The 22,607-nt window shown below is 35.8% G+C and overlaps 1 protein-coding gene and 1 long non-coding RNA gene across 2 annotated transcripts; one reads left to right on the top strand and one right to left on the bottom strand.

Moving 5' to 3' along the window:
• Positions 1–505: 505 nt before the first annotated feature.
• Positions 506–2,577, top strand: LOC130469747 (uncharacterized). The gene is made up of 4 exons (XR_008930070.1): positions 506–763; positions 956–1,124; positions 1,226–1,438; positions 1,539–2,577. It is a non-coding gene; the product is annotated as an uncharacterized lncRNA (long non-coding RNA).
• A 1,007-nt stretch (positions 2,578–3,584) lies between these two features.
• Positions 3,585–20,195, bottom strand: LOC110802264 (electron transfer flavoprotein-ubiquinone oxidoreductase, mitochondrial). Its single transcript, XM_022007711.2, has 18 exons — positions 19,574–20,195; positions 17,724–17,800; positions 13,715–13,821; positions 13,052–13,133; positions 12,864–12,972; positions 11,662–11,708; positions 11,497–11,571; positions 10,882–10,998; positions 10,298–10,366; positions 10,107–10,199; positions 9,721–9,823; positions 8,941–9,065; positions 7,720–7,769; positions 7,528–7,594; positions 6,523–6,602; positions 4,871–4,999; positions 4,697–4,763; positions 3,585–3,999 (listed from the first exon to the last, which is right to left on the bottom strand). Exons 1-18 carry the CDS (start codon positions 20,019–20,021, stop codon positions 3,916–3,918), a joined length of 1,929 nt encoding a protein of 642 aa, XP_021863403.1. The 5' UTR covers positions 20,022–20,195; the 3' UTR covers positions 3,585–3,915.
• Between the last annotated feature and the right edge of the window lie 2,412 nt (positions 20,196–22,607).

The raw sequence follows: 22,607 nt of genomic DNA, 5'->3' as shown, positions 1-22,607 counted from the left end.
CATAAGCCTGTCCATGGTACAAGCTAAAAAAAACCGGCACAACACGAGCACGAAGTGGTGGGCCGGACCTGGACCGTTGGAAAAAATACAACAAGACACGACACGATAAAACACGCTAAATTGAGTAGAAATAGGCGTAGGCACGACTGCCCGGCCCGAACCGACAACCCGTGGCATGGGCCTCATTTTTATCTTTTCAACCTGACCCAGCCCAACATGATAGAAACTGGGCCAGGCGTAGACCGCTGAAAAAAAATACAAAAAGACATGACAAAACACGCTAAATTTAGTAGAAATAGGCGTAGGCATAACAGCCCGGCCCGACAACCCGTGGCATGGGCCCAATTTTGATCTTTTCAACCTGACCCAGCCCGGCATGATGAAAACTGGGCCAGGTGTCGTTAGTCGTTAATCCGTTAGTAGTCCCACCAATATATTTCCCCCGCGCCAGAATTCATTTGGCATTCTTTCTCCCCCTCCTCTGTTCTCTATAAAGACCTGGACTTTCTCTTTTTCTTCCTCCAATCAATTTCAATCCCCAAGAACAAATACGAAATTAGTTGTTTTCTAGCAATTCCGTTACAATGGACGAAGGTGAATCCAGTAATCTAAATAGAATAACCATTTAACAAGAACATCATTCCAATAATCAATCTCGACAAATTCATCGTCAAGATTCTAGAGTGGATGCTGGAGGAAATCAAGAACAACAACACTATTATATTGTTCAAGCTATTCAAATCCAGTTCTTATGAACTAAACGGTAAAATATTAGTTAAAATCTTTAACGTACTAATTCTTTAAGAAATGCCAAATATATTTATTTTGGTAAGTGGCGTATAAAGATATGATATTATTAATTGGTACTCCGTATATACTTAATTTTTCAATTTTATGTAATTCGATCGACAAACAACTAATTAGTTTATTTGGTAATTTAACTTCTTCGCATCAGGCTGTTGTTGGTGTATCATACGGGCAACACGAAAGAGGGGGGAGACAATCACCTATCTCTTTATGTAAAAAAGGTTCGAAAGATTAATCCAATTGGAAATAGTAATTGCAATAACCTCGATGTGGCGCTTAGATTTTTCATATATCGGCGGAATTTCTTACTCTCTTAGGTTTGAGCTTTCAACTTATGTTATTTTAGCTTCTTTGATCAACTATTAAGAGTTATATTTGCTTTATTTTCGTTTCTTTATATGTTTATTGTTCAATCCAGACGTAAGAGAAACCAAATTTGACTATACGAAGAAAAGTGCGGGAATTTCAAAAGTTCTTCCGATCCTCTAGATGATTTTCGTGATCTCGTTAATGGGTTTCTACTTTCTAGTCAACGACTGCTGTAAATTTGGAGTAAATATATATGCGCAATCATATGTACGACAAACCCCTCGTTGGAGAATTGGAAATCGAGCTCTTGATGAAAATGGCGGTACACTATATCTTTCATAACTTACCCGGTTAATTGACTTAATTAACATAACGTACGGCATATGTATAATGTATTGATTGGCTAATTGTTATTTTTGCAGAATTTGTTCGATTTGTGCGATCACAACCGTCTGAAAGCTGCAGTGTGACAGTTGAATCGTACAATGCGCTTGTACAACATCTACACACCCAACATTGCGATCATATTGAGTTGAGACAATTTGAGTCAGGAGGCTAAGGGGGAGCTGGCCACATCTCTCTTTATGTAAAAATGATTGAACCAAGCAACCCTGAAAACATTGGTGACATTGATGTTTTACTTCGATTTTTCATTCATGTTCAGAAAAGGCACACTTATCTTAGCATACAAGGTCTGTAAGTAATTATGATTTTATCTAAATTAATGCATAATTGATCTTAACTTAGGTTACTTTAGCTTCTACTCATTACTTTAGCACACTTTAGCTTCTAGCAGATATCCTGGGAGTTTCTGCCAAATTAGTCGGATACACCAGTCCTGAAGTTGCAGATGTTTCAGGAGACGGAACAACAAAACTCAACTGCCACATTGAAGTCGATTCCCTCTCTAATGGAGTAGCTCCAGAAGAATCCCAAGAACCAAGTAAAGAAGCAGAACCAAAAAATGTGAGGAAGAAGGTCAACGTTGAGAATGTAATTCTCCATTTGAAGAGGAACATGCATAGAGCTGTCCACCAGCTTCACATTCACCTCTCTCCTCGCCACCGCCATGGGAGATGCTATCGGAGTCGGGTTTGGGAGAGAGAAATTCTCCTTTTCTTAGTGTTTAATTGAAGAAGATAGAAATGGGTAATCAAGAAAATGATAATGGGTACCCAAAATTCACCAACATTTATCAACCCATTAAACAGGGAATTACTCAAATATTGTGAACGTTTATTCAATTCGCAATTAAAGAAAGTAATCAAGGAGATCAAGAAATCAAACTGAATCTACTAGAAGAAATCGCAAGAACGCTCCAAACTCACTTGAACAGTGCCCGCCATTAATTTGAGCTTCGAATTGAAAAGCAGCAAGACAACTTAAACTACCGCAGAAAACGCCGACGAAGAAGATGACGAGGAAGTAGAAAACAAAACATGCATAAAGAATCTATCACCAATTTTCAGATTCTGGCAAACATGAAATTGCTCGAAAAACCTCAAGAGACCCTAGAATTTGGGGAAAAACTCAAAAATAAAAAACCCGTTTGATTCAAGGTTTTAAAGAAGAATTGTGAGCGAAATTATGAGATAATAGGGCGAATTAAAACCCTAATTCGTCTAGTTTTGACCCAATTCGAGAAAAAATTATGAAGTTGAAAATTTGGGGGAAATTGTGATGAACTGATTTGAACGAAATCTTGTGCGGAATTAAAGAGCGATCGATCCCGCTCTGATACTATGTTAGATTTCGTGATCTAAGGTGGAAGAAAATCATGCAGAAAGAGTAGGAAATTCATTGAAGGAAGCTTCACCAAGTGAAGAAGAGAGAGCGCTAAATAAAATGTTTTGTTTTATTATTTTTCAACTAACTAATGAATATAAAGAGAGTGATGTATATATACAAGCTACTTACAAGTACACCAAGCTTTTCTTGTATTAAGGAAACTATAGAACAACCTAGTCAATTATTGACTTGCATCTTCATATGCAAGAGGTTGAGTTACAGTCATTCGAGCCGTAGACTCTCAAAATGGGCTTGCAAGTCCTTAAATCACCTTGCCTACTGAAATGTTACGCTTTCATGGAAAATGAACTTGCAAGTCATTAAATCATCATAACAAATATACTTCGTATTATTCGACCCCCATGTGCGGGCTATATTACATTCCCCCTATATTTTTCCGGCTAACACATTGAAATTAATAACATTAATGACGAAATTAAATCAATAAATATTGCATACTTTTTTTTTTTAAATAAAAAATTTCTTAAATAAAGTAACAATCAAAATTAACTAAACGAAATTAAATTAATAAATTTTATATAAAAATATTTTTTAAATTAAAGAATTTATGTGACAATCAAAATTAACTAAACGAACTTAAATTAATAAATTTTACATAAAAACATTTTTTTAAATTAAAGAATTTCTTACATAAAGTGACAATCACAATATTGGCCCCATTTAGTACAAGGAGAATTTCAAGCGATGATTTATTCAGGAGTATTTGGTGATGCACCACTTCTATGAGTTCTATCCCTTCATATCAATATATCATATCATTCACTAGAAAACAATTATCCTACCTTGCTAAACAGCCTAGTTTATCCAGCAAAGGGTTGTTCCAAATTTTATTTACATTAACAATAAATTCTCAACTACCAACTACAAATCTCGCAATGAACTTTTTACATTGATTGACATATTCTTGCTAAACTTTCTTCATTTTCTGTTTGTGTCCATTATAATATAAGTCTACAAGAAACATGTGAGAACGAATGAAGGACTTACATCCTACATTACAGAGTAGCCTGGGCCTCCACCCCCTTCTGGAACTGTCCAATTGATGTTCTGCTTTGGGTCTTTGATATCACATGCCTGAGGAATTAGCAACAGAAAAGAAACATTGATCTAAACTATTCACTACTTCTTAGTTCTTACTAATGCAAATAATCAGTAAATGGATTAGACTTTCGCCAGCATACTAATTAAGTAGCAAAAATCTCATACACAGTAGGAATGCCCATACGAGTGAAAATTTATTGCACTATCAACATCAAATGTGAAAATTTTAAGCATGCACATACGACTACTTATTGAGACACTCAACATCAGGACTCCCAAGAGTTCATTGTTTACTTTTTAAATGAAACAGTTAACAAAAACCCAGCACAATATGGAGCAAAGGATTTGACCTGGATGGTGGCTCGAAAACAGGAACACCATTACACACCACAATTACTAGATGTTCTTAATATTGCTGCTTCATCGGCCATAATTCATCTCGAGGTAAGTTCATAATGACATTACCGTTTTAAACTTTTAATACTTCCTCTATTTGGGAATAATTGTCACTATGAAGTTAAAGCAACTGAGCAACCAATATGACAACTGACTGAAAGGAGGCAGTATGACGCATTTAAAAACAAAAATAAAAATAAAAATAAATTCCAACGGGAAGTAGAAATTAATCCACCTTGCATGACACATCAGTATTTTCTAGCATGATTTCTAACAGGGTAATGTTGGGGCATTCATGTTTACAAAGAAATGAGAACTGCCCGAATGTATTTACCTTGCAATGGAGACAATTTTGGGCATTGATTTGCAGCTTCATGTCACCACTGTCATCAGGAAGGTACCTACAGCTCATGCAAAACAAAACCGTCTGTAAGAAATAAGAATCAAAGGAAAATCACCACAAGCTAAGCTTCACTGGAAATATAGCAATAAAGCCAAGAGAACTAACTCATATACACGTGCTGGGCAATATCGCGACTCAGGACCAGCATATTCAGGTAAATTTACTTGATCAGGGATCAGGGGATCCTTCAACCGAAGATGAGTAGGTTGATCATGATCGTGATTTGTGTTACTCCTAACAAAATAAAGCATATGCAATAAGCGGAAATTTTCAGTAAGTTGGAAAGTATATACTGTATACAAACATGACCAGATAGACAAAACATCATTAGAAGGACTTTATTATCATTAGAATAAATCTACTCGATTCATTCAACAGATAAAATTAATTAGAATATCTCACTGCAATTCCAAATGATCTTTTTGAAAATCCTACCGATACTGAGATATATGCAAGTACCTCCTATCTTGATCTTTTATACTTCCAAAGTTATACTCCAGTGTAATTTATACTGTAATTATAGATATAGGGATCCATTGAACCATGCCCTCTCATTTTCGTAGTGCTCTAAGGTCATCTGCTGCTCTGGAGAAAATATTCAAACTATAGGCAGGTGCTAGAAGTTCCTTACCACAGTAAAACCTTGAGGAAGTTTGAAACAGAAAACCATGTACAAATAAATCTAATTAAAATAAAAATGTATGCTTTTGAACTAATTAATTATATGAGTAATGAGTGTGAACGCGGAGGTTACCCTGGTAATGGCATTTCTCGACCGTCCAACTTGGTCATGAGAGCATGTTCAACTACTACTTAATACGTAGTAGAAAGCCATTCTGTAACGTGTTTCAAAAACTAATAGTTACTTAACTCACCATTTTGCAAATCAGAATTTCGCAAAACTCCAATATGTAATTCACCAAATATGTGAATCGTTTCCCCTTTTGCCAGGTAAACATTGGACCTTCCACCTATTGGACTAACCCTTCCAAAATACGCATAGAACCCACAGTACTTTCCATTGCAGTCAACATTTATCCACTAGGCCCAAGATATTTAGAGATATAAGCGGGGTGGGGGTTTGATCACACAGTGTTCCAATTGCAGAGTGCATCGGACGCCTTTAGAACAAATGGTCATTGGCATATAAAAACATGTTTCAACTTGGTCAAAAGAAAAGGTTCCAAAAACTAATTGCTATTGGCCAAACATGGCCCATAAGTTATCTCAACAGCAGTAAGCAAGAACTGATATCAAAATAAACGTCGAAAGGTAAAGGTCATGCCAACTACTTCAGTGTTACTCGTTCCATTTCAATCTTTTCTTCTGTTTTGTTTCTGTGTTTTCTCCTTGACCTGCTATTCAAAGTTCCTCATCTTTTCAGTTGCTGTCCATTCTGATATCTCCAAGTTCACTTTTTAGTCTCAATTTTTTTTTTTTAGGTAAGAGAGGTCCTCAGCTTCCTTTGAGAACTGAGAGAGTCAGCAGCCCTGGGGAGGGGATGAAGAGGAGCCATCGAATCACTCCCAGGATATTGGGATGTTATTCATGTTAACTAAATTTAACTGAGCCACATCACGCCCTATTTTATTAGTCTGAACCCTGAATTGTATTTTCATGATGAGAAACTCTGAGTACAGGGAGAGATAAAAGAATTCCCTACTGACTACTCAAGAGGCAGCAAAAACAGTTGAACCATGATTGCAATTCAAGAATTTAAAAGGACAAGAATTTATGGCTAAACCAAGTATAGTTACCTGTAAAGTGAAGTTGGCACGTCAAAGGAGATAACTCCATCAGGTTTTGGATAATGAATAGGTGAATGTAACTTCGCCACCTACATGTCAGAAGAAACGAAAATCTTTCAGTGAAGACTAAGGAGAATTTCATAGGAGCAGGAAATAAATTAGTTAAGCCCCACATATTATATTCCCCCGTGGCTTTCCAAGAATGCAATTGCATAAAAAGAAGAGAAAGATGGAGAAGATGAAGGTAATCTTTTTTGCGCCAGGATTTAAGCCAGAAAAAAAAGTTACGGAAAAAGACAGGAAATCAAACAATTAACCAACAGTTTTAATTTTTTTAAAAATTTATTATACATGTAGAGACTCCACAGTGAGTCGTTGAATCCGCTAATAGCCAGAGTAAATTGAGCAGATGGTTGTTTTGCACCTGTTTCCAAGGGGAATGGCGAGCTCAACAGAATAAATTGTTCAGACTGGTAAAAAGAATCGTGGAAGTCCAAAGGTTACCCAGAAGTTCCAGGCCAGTGTATAAAAACAAAAGAGGTTATTTTTCTTGCAAGAAGACAAAATAAATACAGAGTATAAGAAATCCTAAAAGGGAACGGTATCAGTTGGTGAATCACTAAGAAGATAACCGACTTCTTCCAAAAGAATCAATAACCAGTAGTAATCAGCTGTTAACACAATTTCCAAGCCAGTTTTGAAGACTTGAAGACATAAATAGCCCATCTCCCCCAAAGTGTTTGTCCGTATTGACTATTCACGAATACTGAAAAGTGTAATTAATTAGTGTTCTAACTAAAAGAGAGTTACTATAGTGGGAAAAGCGAAACTTGATTGGATCAATAGTAAGTTATTGACCAAAAAGAACAACAAAATGGGACGAACTAAAATAAAAAAAGTGGAATCACACTATCATTGGAACATGCTGCAGTAGGCATATTGGTCCTACAAAATATCCTAAAAACAACTAATGGGAAATTGAAGTATCAAGATTTTTCAAAGGGTACTACATACATTTGTTGCTTCATGATCAAATTTTCCATGCTTCAGAGTCCAAGGCGACTTTCCTCTCAGTATGTAACTGCAAGAGATATATGCAAATATCAATCCTCAGAATTACAGGAGAATTGGTGCAAGGACGAAAAGGGAAATATTGTATGTAAGCTAAAAAGATACAAATGATTATCAGCAGAGGTAGAGCATTACTGTTCTAGAGCACTCATGGTCAAACCAGGGACAAGCCCATATTCAAAAGCCTGCAACAAATGTATGGCCATCAGATTCTTGAGATATACAGAACAAAATGCCAAATAGCAATCTAATCTTCTAACTCCAACAACAGTCACCATACGCAAGATACAACCAACCTTTTCTAACTTTGCAATCAGCAGAAATATATATGTGAATTGTGAAGGAAAGGTTGAGTACCTTGAAGACGGACATATTTTCACACATTATATCTTGCCTATAATTTTGGGATACCTCAATAATTAACCATCTCAATAATGTTTGTCTTGGCAAATATGTCAGGCATATTAATAAACCTGATAATGCCTGTGTAAGATGGGTTCATCATGCATATGTGAAATATACTCTTTGATGGAATTATTCCCTTGAGAAAACATGCAGCTGGGTTTGGAAGAAGTTGCATGAGTGAACCACACTTGACACCATCATCACTCTGATCAGTGTACGGTAGCCTCTGCTTGTACTTGGTTAATTAATAGTTTAATACTGGTGGAAAACTACATCGTTTTGTTTGGTTTCGAATAATTTCAATGTGCAGAGGCATAACATACGTTGCCTGGCTGTTCTTGAAAGGTTCAACACAAGGGACAGGCTGCACGGCCCGCACCACTATGGAGTTTGTGATGTTGAAAGTTGTCTTTTCGATGACACATAACCTAAGACTCATGACTACCTGTTTTTCCATTGTGGCTGCAGTGGTTGTAGGTTGTTGCTGGTAAGTGCTTAACTCTTATGCTTGAGTGGATGTAGATTCATACTAGAGGCAGGGATCTCTATCAGGTCGAAGGATCATTCGAAAATGAGATAAAAAGAGTAGGTTTAGAGGAAAAAAGCAAGCTACACTTGCCGGGCTTGTTTATCACGTATGGAAAACCAGGAATAGTACTCCGTAGGATACTAGGATCATAAGGTTTTTAGACCAGAATATGTTTAGACAAGTGCAAGACAAAAATATTAGGTTTGAATCTTTTAACAGTTCAGACTTCAGAGAATTTAGACAACTGCTTCTAATTACCTAAAACCTATCTACTCTACACGATAGAGGACATTAAGGACAACCTCAAAATCTAAGCAAAAACATAAGTTGCCCATAAAAAGATAAATTCAAAACTCAATGGTATCTTAATTCTTAATAGAATGAACGAATATTAAATGAATAAAGAGTCTCTGTTAACTAACAGGCCGGTAGTTTCTCGCTTTGTAGAGTTCTTCCCATATCCAAGAAGTCTGTAACTTGTCCCAATATCTGTCCATCATTAAGCCCTCATGCAAGAGACCAAAAGCAGATTCCGCTGCTAGCATTCCTTTAACAACCCACCAGAAAATTACCAATCTTTATCAGCAATGGTAGAAGAGCATATCACAGGAAAATAAAGATAATACATAAGTTACATGTCACACAATCTTCAGGGAATCAGACCAGTTAAAATGAAGTCTTAGCAAATGAAAGAGAAAATGTTCATAGGAGGCATATGCTATTTAATATCTTAATGGCATAACACTTGCACCCTTCAAGATGCCAAATGCCAAAGAGCTGTACTAGATTTTTTTTGGGTCTATAAGGAGCCACGAAGAGAAGTGATGTCAACATGATTTTATCTCATGTCTTGGATACAAGCACTCACTCTACCAACTAAAAGCTAGTTGACATGTCGCAACTGTTCATTTAGATGCATAAAAGTTTAGAGCCTCTGGATCATCCAGAAAAGAACTTCCATGCTGGGAACACATTATGGCCTTCCATACCAACAAGGAAGAACTATTTGAAGAAGAAAGTGAAGTAATTCATTTTTCTGACAACCAAATATGCCTACACCTTTCCTCCCATCTGATATATCTTGTGTATACACATAGAAAAAACAGTAATAGATAACAATTGGCTTATCAATTTATGACACACTTTCTGTCTTGAATATTGATTAAGAATTTAAGATGAAAATAAAAGAGTAAAATATCTACCCGATTTCATTGCTGTATGTGTTCCTTTGATTTTTGGTACATTTAAGAATCCAGCGGAGCATCCAATTATTGCGCCTCCAGGAAAAACTGGATATGGAATAGACTGAAAATTGCTACCATCAAATTAGAATTTCACATGGGGAAACCAGCAGAAAATTGAATAAATGAAATTGTTCATGCACACATGTCTGTGTAATTTGTGTATACATGCAAATATACGTAGTGTGGACTTTAGGCATTAGCCCCAGACCCCCAGTGCAGGCACTTCCCAGAGGAATGGCATCAACACAAAATGACTCCACTACTTAGAAATATTAAATATGCATGTTAATCGGAATATAGATTATGGAAAATTACATACAAATATATAGAAATATACTTGTTACCTGAAAACCACCTTCATTCAGAGTACGAGCACCGTACTGGATACAACTGCCACCTTCAAGCATTGGTTTGATTGCAGGATGGTGTTTGAGTTTCTGTGTAAAATAAAATAAATAAATAGGATATCTTGAGTCTGAAAACTGAATTTTCTCTGTTTCAACTCAGAAAATTTGATTTATAATATCTATAATACCTGAAATTCCTCGTATGGGTTCAGATAAGGATTTTGATAGTCTAGGGCAACAACAAGGCCAATAGATACCTGCGTTTATGCATGGGTACACATTAGTTTCTGCAACTCCACAAACACAGAATTACTGATTTTGTAGTATGGACTAGGCTGGCAGAAGGTATTATCAAGCAGATAACTTTAGCTTTTTTACGAGATATATCATTTTGAGAACAAATTTATTTTGAAACACCATATACAAAACACCTTAATATGGAGTCAGGCGATAACAATGCATTTCAAAGATTGATTGCTACACATCAGGCTGATAGTGCCAAAAGATTTACTCAATTAAAAAGATAAGGACTTTAGACCTTGAGTAATATAGAATTTCAACCTTCGGAAAAAGAGACGCGAAGTTATATGAATCACTACTCTACAATTTTTTTTATCTGAACTCTAATTTCTTCGCTATGTTCCTAGGTGAATTTTAACAAACTATACTGCTTCACCTTCAAAAGCTAAAGCAACCTATAGAAGTGTGTGTTCGATGTGAGTGTGTGTTTGCATGTGCATGTGCATTACATATCGAAACTAAAGGTGCTCACCAAGTTATCTTTCATGTGGTAAAGAAAAGAGCCCCCATATGTCTTGTAATCCAATGGCCAACCCAGTGTGTGAAGCACAAAGCCAGGTTGATGTTTGCTGGCATCAATTTCCCACACCTGCTAGATGAGATTTATCAAAATTTAGAGACATCAAAATATAGAAGCAATCTCAACAACCCAATATTTTTTTTTATCAAGGTGCGAAAAGCATTCCTTCCAAACAAACAACAATAATTTCCAATAATGGCAAGGTTACATGCCAAAGACTACCTTCTACGCCCAACAAGAATTATGAACCACAGTATACCATTACAAATGGTTCTAGGCATTACCTACAAGGACACTAGGATCCAAAACTCTGACCTCCTTTCTGATAAACTAAAACTAACCACATCTCATACTTAAAAAAAATTGTTTCTTAAATTCAGATAGGAGTCAATTAGTAGAAAGCAGATCTACCTAGGAATAGCTTTAAATGTTTTTACCCCTCCTGAAGGAATTCTACTAGTTTACTTTAAGAATGAAAAATTAGTATTTTCAAACACACAAAACTAAGTTCATCAAGTTGAAATTCTCCCCAGACAGAATTGCATGCACCAGAAATTCGCACGTCACCTCTTTAATCCCCAGAGCATAAGTTTGATGTTGAGCCTTCCCCTTATTTCTCAAGTTGTACTCTTCTATTATTTTCTGTAAAGAAAATGGACAGTAAGATTGTAATTTAGTTTAGTTTTCACAGCATGATTGTAGGCTTGAAGCTATTAGGTTTTGTTAACAAACCTCTGATAGTGATCCTCGACAACCCTCTGAAAGAAGGGTAACCCGCCCTGCAAGCAACTCACACACCAATATTTCAAAAAGCTAGTTTTGGTCAAAAGGTTCAAGCTAAAGACTAAAGAGATTAGAGGAAAAAATAATGAGATATGAACCAAGGCCATTTTTGTATGAGCTAAACGGCAGATTAGTATATACAGCAAGGAAAACGTCATCACCATAATCCATAATCATCCACAATTTCAACAAGGTACCAACTATCTATCTTAAAGCCTGAGGGGCGTTACGCATTAGTTTGCAAAGCCAATGTCTTAACTTAGCAGTTATCACGCAGTTTGATAATAGTCTGTCATCTGTTTCAAGTTGGTGCTGATCAAATGAACTTATTGAGAAAAAACATCATCCTTAAACTGCAGGACCCACCTTAAATCATATGTTCCGCAACAATCCCTAAATGGCCAAGACACAGTGCAATAACTACATGAACAATCACAAGACAAAATGGAACTAACCAAAATTCTGTTGAAATATTAATCTAGAAAAATCTACATAATCTAGAATTATGTGATTGTAAATTATAATCTAGAATTATAATTAAAATGTCTAGAATTATCCTAAGAAAAATCTAGATGATGAGGGGAGTAGAAGAATCTAGAAACCATACTAAAAACAAATATAAATAGGTTGTATTTGCATAAGTTTAAAGGATGAGCCAATTAAGAGAGCTCCCACAAAAATATGAGTGAGGGATAGAAATAAATTCATAATGATTTTACCAAAGAGATAAGTGACATGCGCTCTCACAAATATTGTTGTACAATTCTTATTAATGTAATCAATGATAACAATGCAATTTTGTTATATTATTCAGGCCCATCAAAACTTCCGCGTGATTTCTATCCGCCCGTACAAGTTCCAATGAAGCTTCCGCTCTCAGTAGTGGTGAAGGGGAAAGGGGTCAGATGTACATGTACGTAGGCTTACCCATGCAATAACAACATAGTTGTTACAATTGACCCTTAGTTTGAAATGCCATGACTGTCTTTATGGGCTATTTTTTTTATTAGTCCTTTTATAATCCAAAAGGCAAAGATTCATTGACTCATTATAATAAAATTTCTACCTGATAGATCAAAATTGGTCATCTAATAATATTGTACAATCTGGAAATGCATTTCAGAATAGGTAACAGATTCAGAGAACCTTGCCTTTCAATTCTACGCCACGCTGAAAGTTGTGTTTCTTGGATCCATCTTTCGAAATTCCCATATCATTTGTTGCTATACCAACAACTTCTTTATTCGTGTTGTACAATATCTGTCTATTTAAAGAACTCTTAACATGGTGCTAAAGGGTGAAGGTATGACCAATCAATTTTCTGCTAAGCATAAAATACCTCACTGGCGGCAAAGCCAGGATATATCTCAACCCCTAGTTCCTCAGCTTTTGTTGCCATCCAGCGCACCAGCTGACTTAAACTGCATAAAAAAAGATTCTTGTTACCGCACACTCGCACAGGACATATTCTCAGTTACAATCCTCACGTATAAGGAACGACAACCAATGCGAAAAGCAATATGAATTCATAAAATTGAATCAATCATTTTCAATACCTCATTGCCTTCAAAGAGGCTCCCACAACAAGCAAAATTATTAAACAGAAAGACAGGCATCCTAAGTACCAAACAACCAGAATTCACAAATTCACAAATCACTGAAGGAGTTTAGAAAGCTACACAGACATTATTTTGGTACAAGGGTTATCTAAACTATATCAGGTTGACCATTTAGAGGAAGCCGTGGACCTTCTTGTATAAATCATAAATGGTTGGGCATGATGTTCGGAGATGTTGAGAACGCAGATACTATCACAAATTCACAATCAACTCAGATAAGGAGCATATAGAAAATATAACAGTCTCCTACGGAAAATCCTATGCCAAGGAATTCTGCTTTTCATGTAATACAGAACAAAATGATATAGCCACTGCTAGGTAGCTTACATACACGATAATAGACAAATGCAAGACATTAGACGTCAACACATTTAAGAAACCACCTTATAACGTAGTTTCCTTTGTTGTCAAATGGACTTGGAAGTGAGAATGCACGACTCTTTGTAAGGAGCCAAAACTTATCAGAAAGAACAGGAGTATCGATGGGTGCCTACAAAGCATGTACACAAAAACAAATATATCGTCAGCATAAGAGGATAAAAAAAATCCGAGTATCCAGGATGTTACTACTGTTCAGGCAGTCATACTCTAAAAATAAGCAAATTGGTTTACCCATTTACAATGGACATGATTGTGAAATCCAGTATAATGCACACAGTTGATAACCAATATAAATACACACAGGCAAACTAAACTAACAAAAACAAGTAGCATCAAAAGGGTGATTTGAGCAGACCGTTACCAATTATATGAAATTTTTTATTTTTTTGGCCAATGCGCATATCTTATTTGGTTTGGTGTAATGGCATTCCATACAGTAACTATATTTATTTAGTTGATGTGGTCGAGAGAAGACAGAAGAACCTTTGGGCCATTTGAATCAGAATTTGCACGAAGAAGAGATCACTCTAGGTTATGCAGCTCATGCTTCATATTTCATATTGTCTTATCCATACAATCAAGAAGCAATTACCTCTCCCGTGCCATGTTTTGACTTCTATTTCCAAATCAACAAAAAAAATAGCAGCAGAAGGCTATATAATGCAAAAAAAAATATAAAATTAGGGAAATGAAAAATGAGAGAAATATTCAGACTGAAAGAATCACTAGTCACTCTTTGTCTGACCAAATCCGAAAACGATAACACTTGTTTGGATAAGGTGATTTGGAGGGAAAGGAAAGGAAGGCAAAATGACGGATGCCTTTCCTTTGCTTGGTTCAAATGAAGAAGGTAAGGGAATAAAGGGATTCATGACCCTTCATTCTTCAATAAACCAATCTTTTCCAAATATGAGAGATTTGGATGGAAATTAGGATTATGAACCTCAATTATAACGAACGACCAGAATACCCTTACTAATAACACACTTCTATTAATGACAACTACACAATATTCTTTCGCAATCCTCAAAAACAAATTCCTCTCACTAGTCACTAGCATAATCTTCGATTCATATTTTCCGGTATGTTAACATAAATGTTAGAAACAAATTAGGGAATTTATTCATTCTTCCATCTCCCTTCAGCCATAGTTGAACAAAAAATATACTTCTTCCTCCCCTCCCCCTTCCCTCCTCTTCTCCCTTATCCAAGCAGGGGAAATTATTTTCCTCTTCCTTCACCTCCCTTTCCCTCCAGCCCTCCTCCCCCCACCCCCTTCCCTGCCCTACTTTTCCATCCCTTTCCTTCCTTTTTTTTTTATCCAAACCAAGTGATCCAGTACCCAGATTTATAGTATTTATACATATGGAATGACAACTGGTGGTATCTATATATTATACTAAAAGAGAGGAAATCAATGTGGTGATGAAAAATGTCACTCATTGATTCGCCTCTCTTTTAATTAGAAAATAATAATTAGAACACTTAAATTAAGGAAAAAGTACTATTGATTTTCACTATAAATCTAAAGATTCTGTTGATAATAAACATACTAAAATATTTTCTGGCTCTTTTCCCCTTCCTAATTAAACAAATAAATTATACGGAGGATATACTTCAGTTCAACACCTTATTACGAAGTATATTTTTAAAAGATATTATTGCTAAACTAAAAATTATATTTTATAATTTATGTATTAGTAATTAGTAAACATTAAATGGAATTACTACGACATACGGATTATATGTGAACGCAACTGATATGCTTCATATTATGTCCATGCAAAACTAGATATTACGATAACATTAATTTGTGATATAACAAGATAAGACAGGTGAGCATAGACATACATATAACTTAGTAAAATTTTAATTTTGGATTTTACGATTTATATTAAGTTCGATTTTAAAAGTTGATGAATAAGATAAATTTTTAAATGGGTCAATTCAGTTAAGAGGGTGTAGTATGCCATTTTTTAATGAATATTTGGTCGAATAAAGTTGGTAAGTATATTTGATCTACTAATAATATATCATATTGTATCATATTTGGGGTGAAGGGGCAAAGATGATTTTGATTTCTAACTCCATAAGCCAACATAGACTTTATAATGGTTATATCTTATAATTAAGTTTATTATATTGTACGTTGTAGTATCTTATATTGTAACAAAATTATTATTAATATTTTTGCAACGACAAAAATAATTTTTCTATGTTAATGTAACGGATTGTAATATCCCTTATATATAAAATTTTGTGTAAAATTAACATTATGATATATAAACCATGCATCACACTTGATATGGGTGAGTCCAGACTTAATTAATCTATTCTAAGGACGAAGATAAAGATAGATTATTGACTAATATTGTCTAATAAATAGAGATTTGGTGTTGGTGAATAGATATGAGGATAACGTGTACCAAGCCACCTTGGTGGTGGGGCGAGTTTGAATTATTGGATTTGAGAACCCGAATCCTCACCCAATTCTAATTATATATGTCACATTTAGATATTTTCATCAATATTATAGCTAATAAAATCAATTTTAATAATAAACTTGTGTCAATATATTCAAAAGTAAGATGCATGAAAGACAAAGTGACGTATTTAACGAATATAAGGACGAAAGGTTATCAGTGGGGCGATTTTTTTTTTGGGTTAAGAGGGTGACGGGACGAGGATGCATGAATTTTTTATTAGCCTCGCCCGCCTCTCTTATCATTCAACTACTTTATCGCGAATCTTTCAAAAAAAAACTATTAACCTACATATTATAATGTTTTGTTCATTTACTCTAATCAGACAATCAAATTGTAGAAGACTCTATAATAGAGTTTTAAATTCATAATTCTCTTACCAAAACAAAAAATGTTGATTCTGGGGGTGGGTTTGAGGCTGGTGTAGATACACGGGAGGATGATTGAACGGGGATGAATTATATTGTTTACCCTTCAGGAAAGGGATTGGGTGGGGTGGCCCGGTTGGTACTATTGTTCCTATTGTGGGTGGCGAGGAGGGGGATAAGATCTTAGGTGGTTACGAGTGTGGAGGTCCCTCCTCGCCTCAAAGTCATCTCTATCTGAATAAAGTAAATGGTGCAGGTATGCGTTAAATGATCGTGTAATGAGGTAGTTAATTGGGATGAATTTAATTTCGTATCTCATAATTAAGACGAACATGAATGAGATTGGGGTTTGGCACCATACCAACAGTTAGTGGAGGGGATAAAAGTTTTACGCGGGTACGGTTGTGGAGGCTCCGCCCGCCTCAAAGTCATTTATAGTCGAATAAAATAAATGGAGGAGGTAGACGTTAAGTGATAGGCTAATGAGATAGACGGTGAGGGAGTATTAGAGGAGCATGACCACCGAAGTATAGGGTGGATGAGAATAATTTTATATTTGACAAGGGTGATGAACTGGGACGAAAACAATCATATCTTTGTACCCTTATTTGTTTAATTCTTTTTTTAATAAATAAGACATTAACAACATGTTTTATCCATCATTAATTTTTAAATAGAAAATATTTATATGCTCTACTTTTTTATTTATTATAGATTGTCTGCAAATACATTTTAGATTTCATGCAAATTTAATATTAGGATTATAAACTGTGCATCGCATGGGCACTATACTAGTTACTTGCTATAAGTCTATAAGAAAAGTAGCTAGAATCTACCATACAAAAATATGAAAAGAAAAAGTCCGCGGACACAATTGATAATTTGTAATGAAGTATAAAGTATAAATGAATGATGCACACGTGTATTAAAGTACAAATGACAAGAAAATTTGTGCTATTGTCTGGTCATCCGGGTATCACTGTGCATTAAAATGCGACCTTTGGTAGATGTGCCAAGCTAATCACTATTGTGCAATGTACAACTTACAAGTGTAAGAAGGCAACACATGCTACCATGAGCTTATTATGATCTTGATATGCATTGCATTCATCTAGATGCTATTTCATTTTCAGAAAAGAGAAACATATAATGAAAGGCACCTGTTCCTGTTTCCATTCAGGAAGGAGTTCATCCAACGCTCGTGACTCAAAGACATTTCCAGATAATATATGTGCTCCTAAAAGCACCAGAGATGGAAAAAAGTGAGTATAGTACACTTTACTCACCAAGATGCTAGTAAATACTTCGTGCGGAGTAGTACAGAAAAATAAATAAAAGGCAAGAAAGATATCTGTAGGGGAACTAGCACAGTTTTACAAGGCAAAACAGAAAGTTTTTGCGTATGCTTAACTAGACAGGGAATATAATACAAATCAATTACAGTGCAGGCTTGCAGCACAAAAATATTGTTTCTGTTAAGCTAATACTAACTCTGTTTCATAATATCAGGCACCCACCTTTTCAGGTGGTATCTTGACTGTTTATATTGATTTATGATGAGTTATAATTTTTATCAATACATTTTGAGAAAAATTGAATGTCAACGTTTTACCTCTAAAAGTATGAGTGCCTTATATAACGGTATGGAAGGAGTACACGCTAGTGACCCCACTGCAATACTGTTTCGTTAGGCAGGAAAAACATATGCTTAAGTACTCCAACAACACATAATATATGGAGTATGAAGTACGTTTATACTGTTTACTAGAATACTTGTCTTTATAGTCCTACTTACAATAATGAAGATAAAAAATGGCACATTTGTTAGGATTATGATAGTCGACCCTGAGGCGCACAACTTATTTTCACATATTATTATGCTTTTTATCGAGTGCTCACCTTGATCCTTTTTTTACACTGATGCAGCCTCCAACAGTATTGAATCATGCTAGTAAACCCATGTTAAATACTGCCTGTTAATAGAATTCGACTATGCAATGGTTATCATCAAACCTAAAGCATTAGCTTTCCATATGTGAAAAGTCACTATTGGCCAATTAGGCAGCTTTATGTTTTGATCTGTTCTCTTCACTTCTTATTGCTTATTAGACCGAGACCAGAAAAAAATCAGAGCATACCAGAAAAATTAATACTCGATCAGACTAGAAAAAGCAAAAACACTCAAAAAGCATCCAGACCTCACCAGGTGAAGAGAACAGAGCCCAAGTCAAATATCACTTCGGTCTCTCAAGTCCCATGCACTACTTACTCCCTCCGTCCCTAAAAGATTCCCCCAGGTGATTTTGTTCACTTTGTTAAGAATTGGGTATATTCAAAAGCAATTTGGTAGGTAGATTTGTCTTTTAACTAGATTAAATAATGGTGTGTGAAGAGAACCTAAACCAAATTAGTAGGAGAAACATGTGGGGAAGATAAACCAAATAAATGATGGGGCAAACAAATAGGGACGTCCATTTATGTGAGGTTAGATGTTATTTAGGTCATTTATATGAGGTTAGATGTTATTTAGCTCAGTTAATGAAGTCTTGAAGGGTCGTACCCGGGAACGAATTCTCTACACACCAATTAACTGTTAGCTCTCTGCACATTAAAAATTCAAATGATTGCTTTAATTCAAACAACTCAGACAGCTAAGGCCCGGTTCAGTATCATTTTTTTTCTTTCAGTTTTCCATTTTTTACAAAACTAAAAGCCAAAATATGAAAACCACACAAATTAGTTTCAGTCTTTTGTTGTCATTTTTCAAAATCAATATGATTACTATAAATATGACTATTATTAAGTTCATGATTCAATCTAAATCATATGACTTTTAAAACCAAAAACCGGAAACTCTAGGTGATTCCGAAAAAGAAAGAATTAAACCAGCCATAGAATAGCATCACAACAAAGTAAGAACGAAACATAATGATAAAAGCACTAGCAAATTTCTATGAAATTAACCAAAATGAACAAATAAATACTGCAATTAGCATAAAAAAAAACATACCCACTTCAGCCCCTTTCTCCACAACACAAACTGACAAATCAACATCCTTTTCAACACAAAGTTGCTTCAACCGTATAGCAGCAGATAACCCAGCAGGCCCAGCTCCCACTATAACGACATCGTATTCCATCGATTCTCGGCCGGAACCGCTGCAAAAACTCCTCTTTGATCCCACCAAACTGGAATTCCACAAAAGCCCACCTCCAATCCAGCTTAAATTCTTGAAATTACCGCGATTCACCGAATACCCAGGTGAAAAAAATCTATTATGGCTGAGAAAAAGGAGAGAATTGAAGGAATTTGAAGCTTCTGGAGAATACCCAGATGATGAAAAATCAGATTGAGGGTGAAATTGATGAGATGATGTTGAGGAATTGAAGAAATGTGGTGGGTTGTGATGGCGATTTTTGAGAGGGTTCCATTTTGTACGAGAAATTATTTTGAGCATTTTGTTTATTTGGCGTAAGATTGTTGGAAAAAGGGCAGAAAGATTATTGAATTTATTGTAGTACTTCTCTTGATGATCGAGGGAAAACTGTAGGAACAACGAGGTGGAACTTACGTGGAGGATGGAGGGGAAACTGGATTTTTTTGAAAATCACTTTTTGCTCTCTATAGTTTGTTCACGAGTATAGTACCGTGCGATGGTTTATGATCTTAATATTAACCGGCTCTTGAGCCCGTTTAAAAAACGGACAATTATACAAGATTATTTAACTGTCTTTTAAAGTTTTAATTTTATTAAGGGTTTTGTTATTTTAGTGGGAATACATGATTTAAATAGATGTAGAATTTGAAAGTTTAAATATTGTATAAATAAATTTAATGGTAAATTCATATCGAGTGTTAAAGAGGGAGATGGAATGAAAATGTAGATGAATAAATGTATTAAATAGTGAATTGATGTTGTATGACAATAGTAAAGTGGAATAGACGTTAGAGTTGTAAAAACAACAAAAGAAAAATTGAAAAAACTAAATTGATTGATGAAAGAAGATGTCACGTGGCATCTAATAAGCTATGATTATGCTTTTTACTAGGTATAGATTTTGCATTAAATCTAAACTATAATTATAGACAATTATCATCATAGTAGAGCTTACAAATATTTTTCTGCTTAAAATAGATGATGGATTTATATGTTTATTGCCCCATTATTTGTCGTATGTATCAAAAACAATAAATTAATTTCATCCTCGTTCATCACCCGTGTAATAATACATAAAGTTATGTCCATCCAACCTTTTACTTCGATAGTCACATCCACCATCTAACTCATTAATTACCCGATCACTAACACCTGTGGAGTACTCGACCATCTGTAGGGGAATACAGTTAAACATAATAACATGTGCGGAACAATCCCCAAAGCCAGGAAACATGTATAAAGCACAGATTAAGCAAACTTACATTCGAAGCGTGTTTTCCACAATAATCTGTCAACGAACACGAACAAAGAACTCCACTTGTCGTTCCTCTACTTGGTTCACCGACACGATCAGATCCGTCTTGATTATCGTAGCTTAGACAATCGATCAAGAGATTTGCCTTTTGGGATGAACACACTATGGAGGCACAGAGAGAATTAGGGTTCTCTGTTTTCTCCTAGGGTTGTGTGTAATCTGAATTGTGATTTCCTTAGTTGGAAATTAGGTCATAAGGTTATTTTCATAACCTTACTAACCGACCAAGCCATAAGGCAAGGCCGGCTAGCAAGCCCGCGCAGCATCACATGGACATGCGCAGCGAGCTGGGCCGTGGGTCGCGCTGCTGCTGCTGTGTCGTGGTCTTGGCCCGCGCGCGCACACAGCTGCTCGGCCATGGGCCAGCGCTGTTGTGTCGCCTTGCTTGCTTGCCTAGCGCGCGCCCATAGGCCTTGAGTGCTTCGTGCACTCGGCTCATGGGCCGCTCCTCGTATCCGCGTTTAATATATTTCCGATATATTATTTATCGTTTCGTATACGACGAATCACCGTCGTACGATGCGATTTATTCGTTTCTCCTAGCTTACGAATATTCGCGACGATATACGATTCCGATGCAAGGTCGTATCGTATAATGCGTTTCCAACTTAAATCCCGAAAAGCTATTAAATGAATTTCCGATTCATTTAATCTGGTGATCTGTTACGTGTCATTGGTGTGACCTTGTAGGTTCAGTCAAGAGTAAGTTGTGATTTCAATATCCATTAGAACTCACTGATCGGAAGCATTGCTCCAGCTAGCTGTTCCGATCACTTGATCTCACTGAATTAATTGTTCGCAATTAATCTGAACCTTGGTATTAGACTTAATGCACCTTGGGTGAAGGACATATTTCCTTCAATCTCCCACTTATCATTCAGACAAGTGTGCATCCACATTCCTTTGTCACTTAGTGTTACTTACTGAACATAAGGTAAGATCCAAGCCATCCTTATTAGGTCCAGAAGTGTTTCTCGGATTACAGAGTTCAACTGTCAAACTTTTGCAGAAGGTTAAGCCTAACCATTCTGAGCACGGCCATGCATTTTACAGTATCTAACTCTCCGAGAGGCCTTGTTACACAACAACACCATATCCTATCAAAGATAGGAGGACAATCCATTCTTGCAATCTATGAACACTCACTTTGATTCATAGTACGCCCAATAAATGCTTTTATAGCCTCCTTTTACGGTGCGACGTTTAGCTAGTATCAAAGCGAACTAATTCTCAAACGAGCAGACATAATCGCTCATGTTCTGAGGAACGGTTTCTAATCACCATTAATGAGAACTACCTATGACATGACTTTAATCTCTTAAAGCGTTCTCAAGGTCAATCCGATATAAGATCCAATAAGTATCTATGCAAAAGATTCTGACATCCAGTCACTCTAGTTCAAGAAACAGAACTAAGTAATCTACTTGCAATCTAATCTTCATTAGTCATTGGTCGTCCACCTTTCAATGACCTGGATTAGGGATCCTTTGTGACTTCAATATTCAAGTTCACTTATGGGTGTTTCTTTTCCAAAGAATCCATCCTGACATCCCATTTGAATGATTTGAATC

This window comes from Spinacia oleracea, chromosome 3 (genome assembly GCF_020520425.1).
Source record: "Spinacia oleracea cultivar Varoflay chromosome 3, BTI_SOV_V1, whole genome shotgun sequence".
In the NCBI taxonomy this organism is placed as follows: domain Eukaryota; kingdom Viridiplantae; phylum Streptophyta; class Magnoliopsida; order Caryophyllales; family Amaranthaceae; genus Spinacia; species Spinacia oleracea.
The sequence above is the reverse complement of the archived record's forward strand: the minus strand, read 5'-3'. Positions and strand labels throughout refer to the sequence as shown.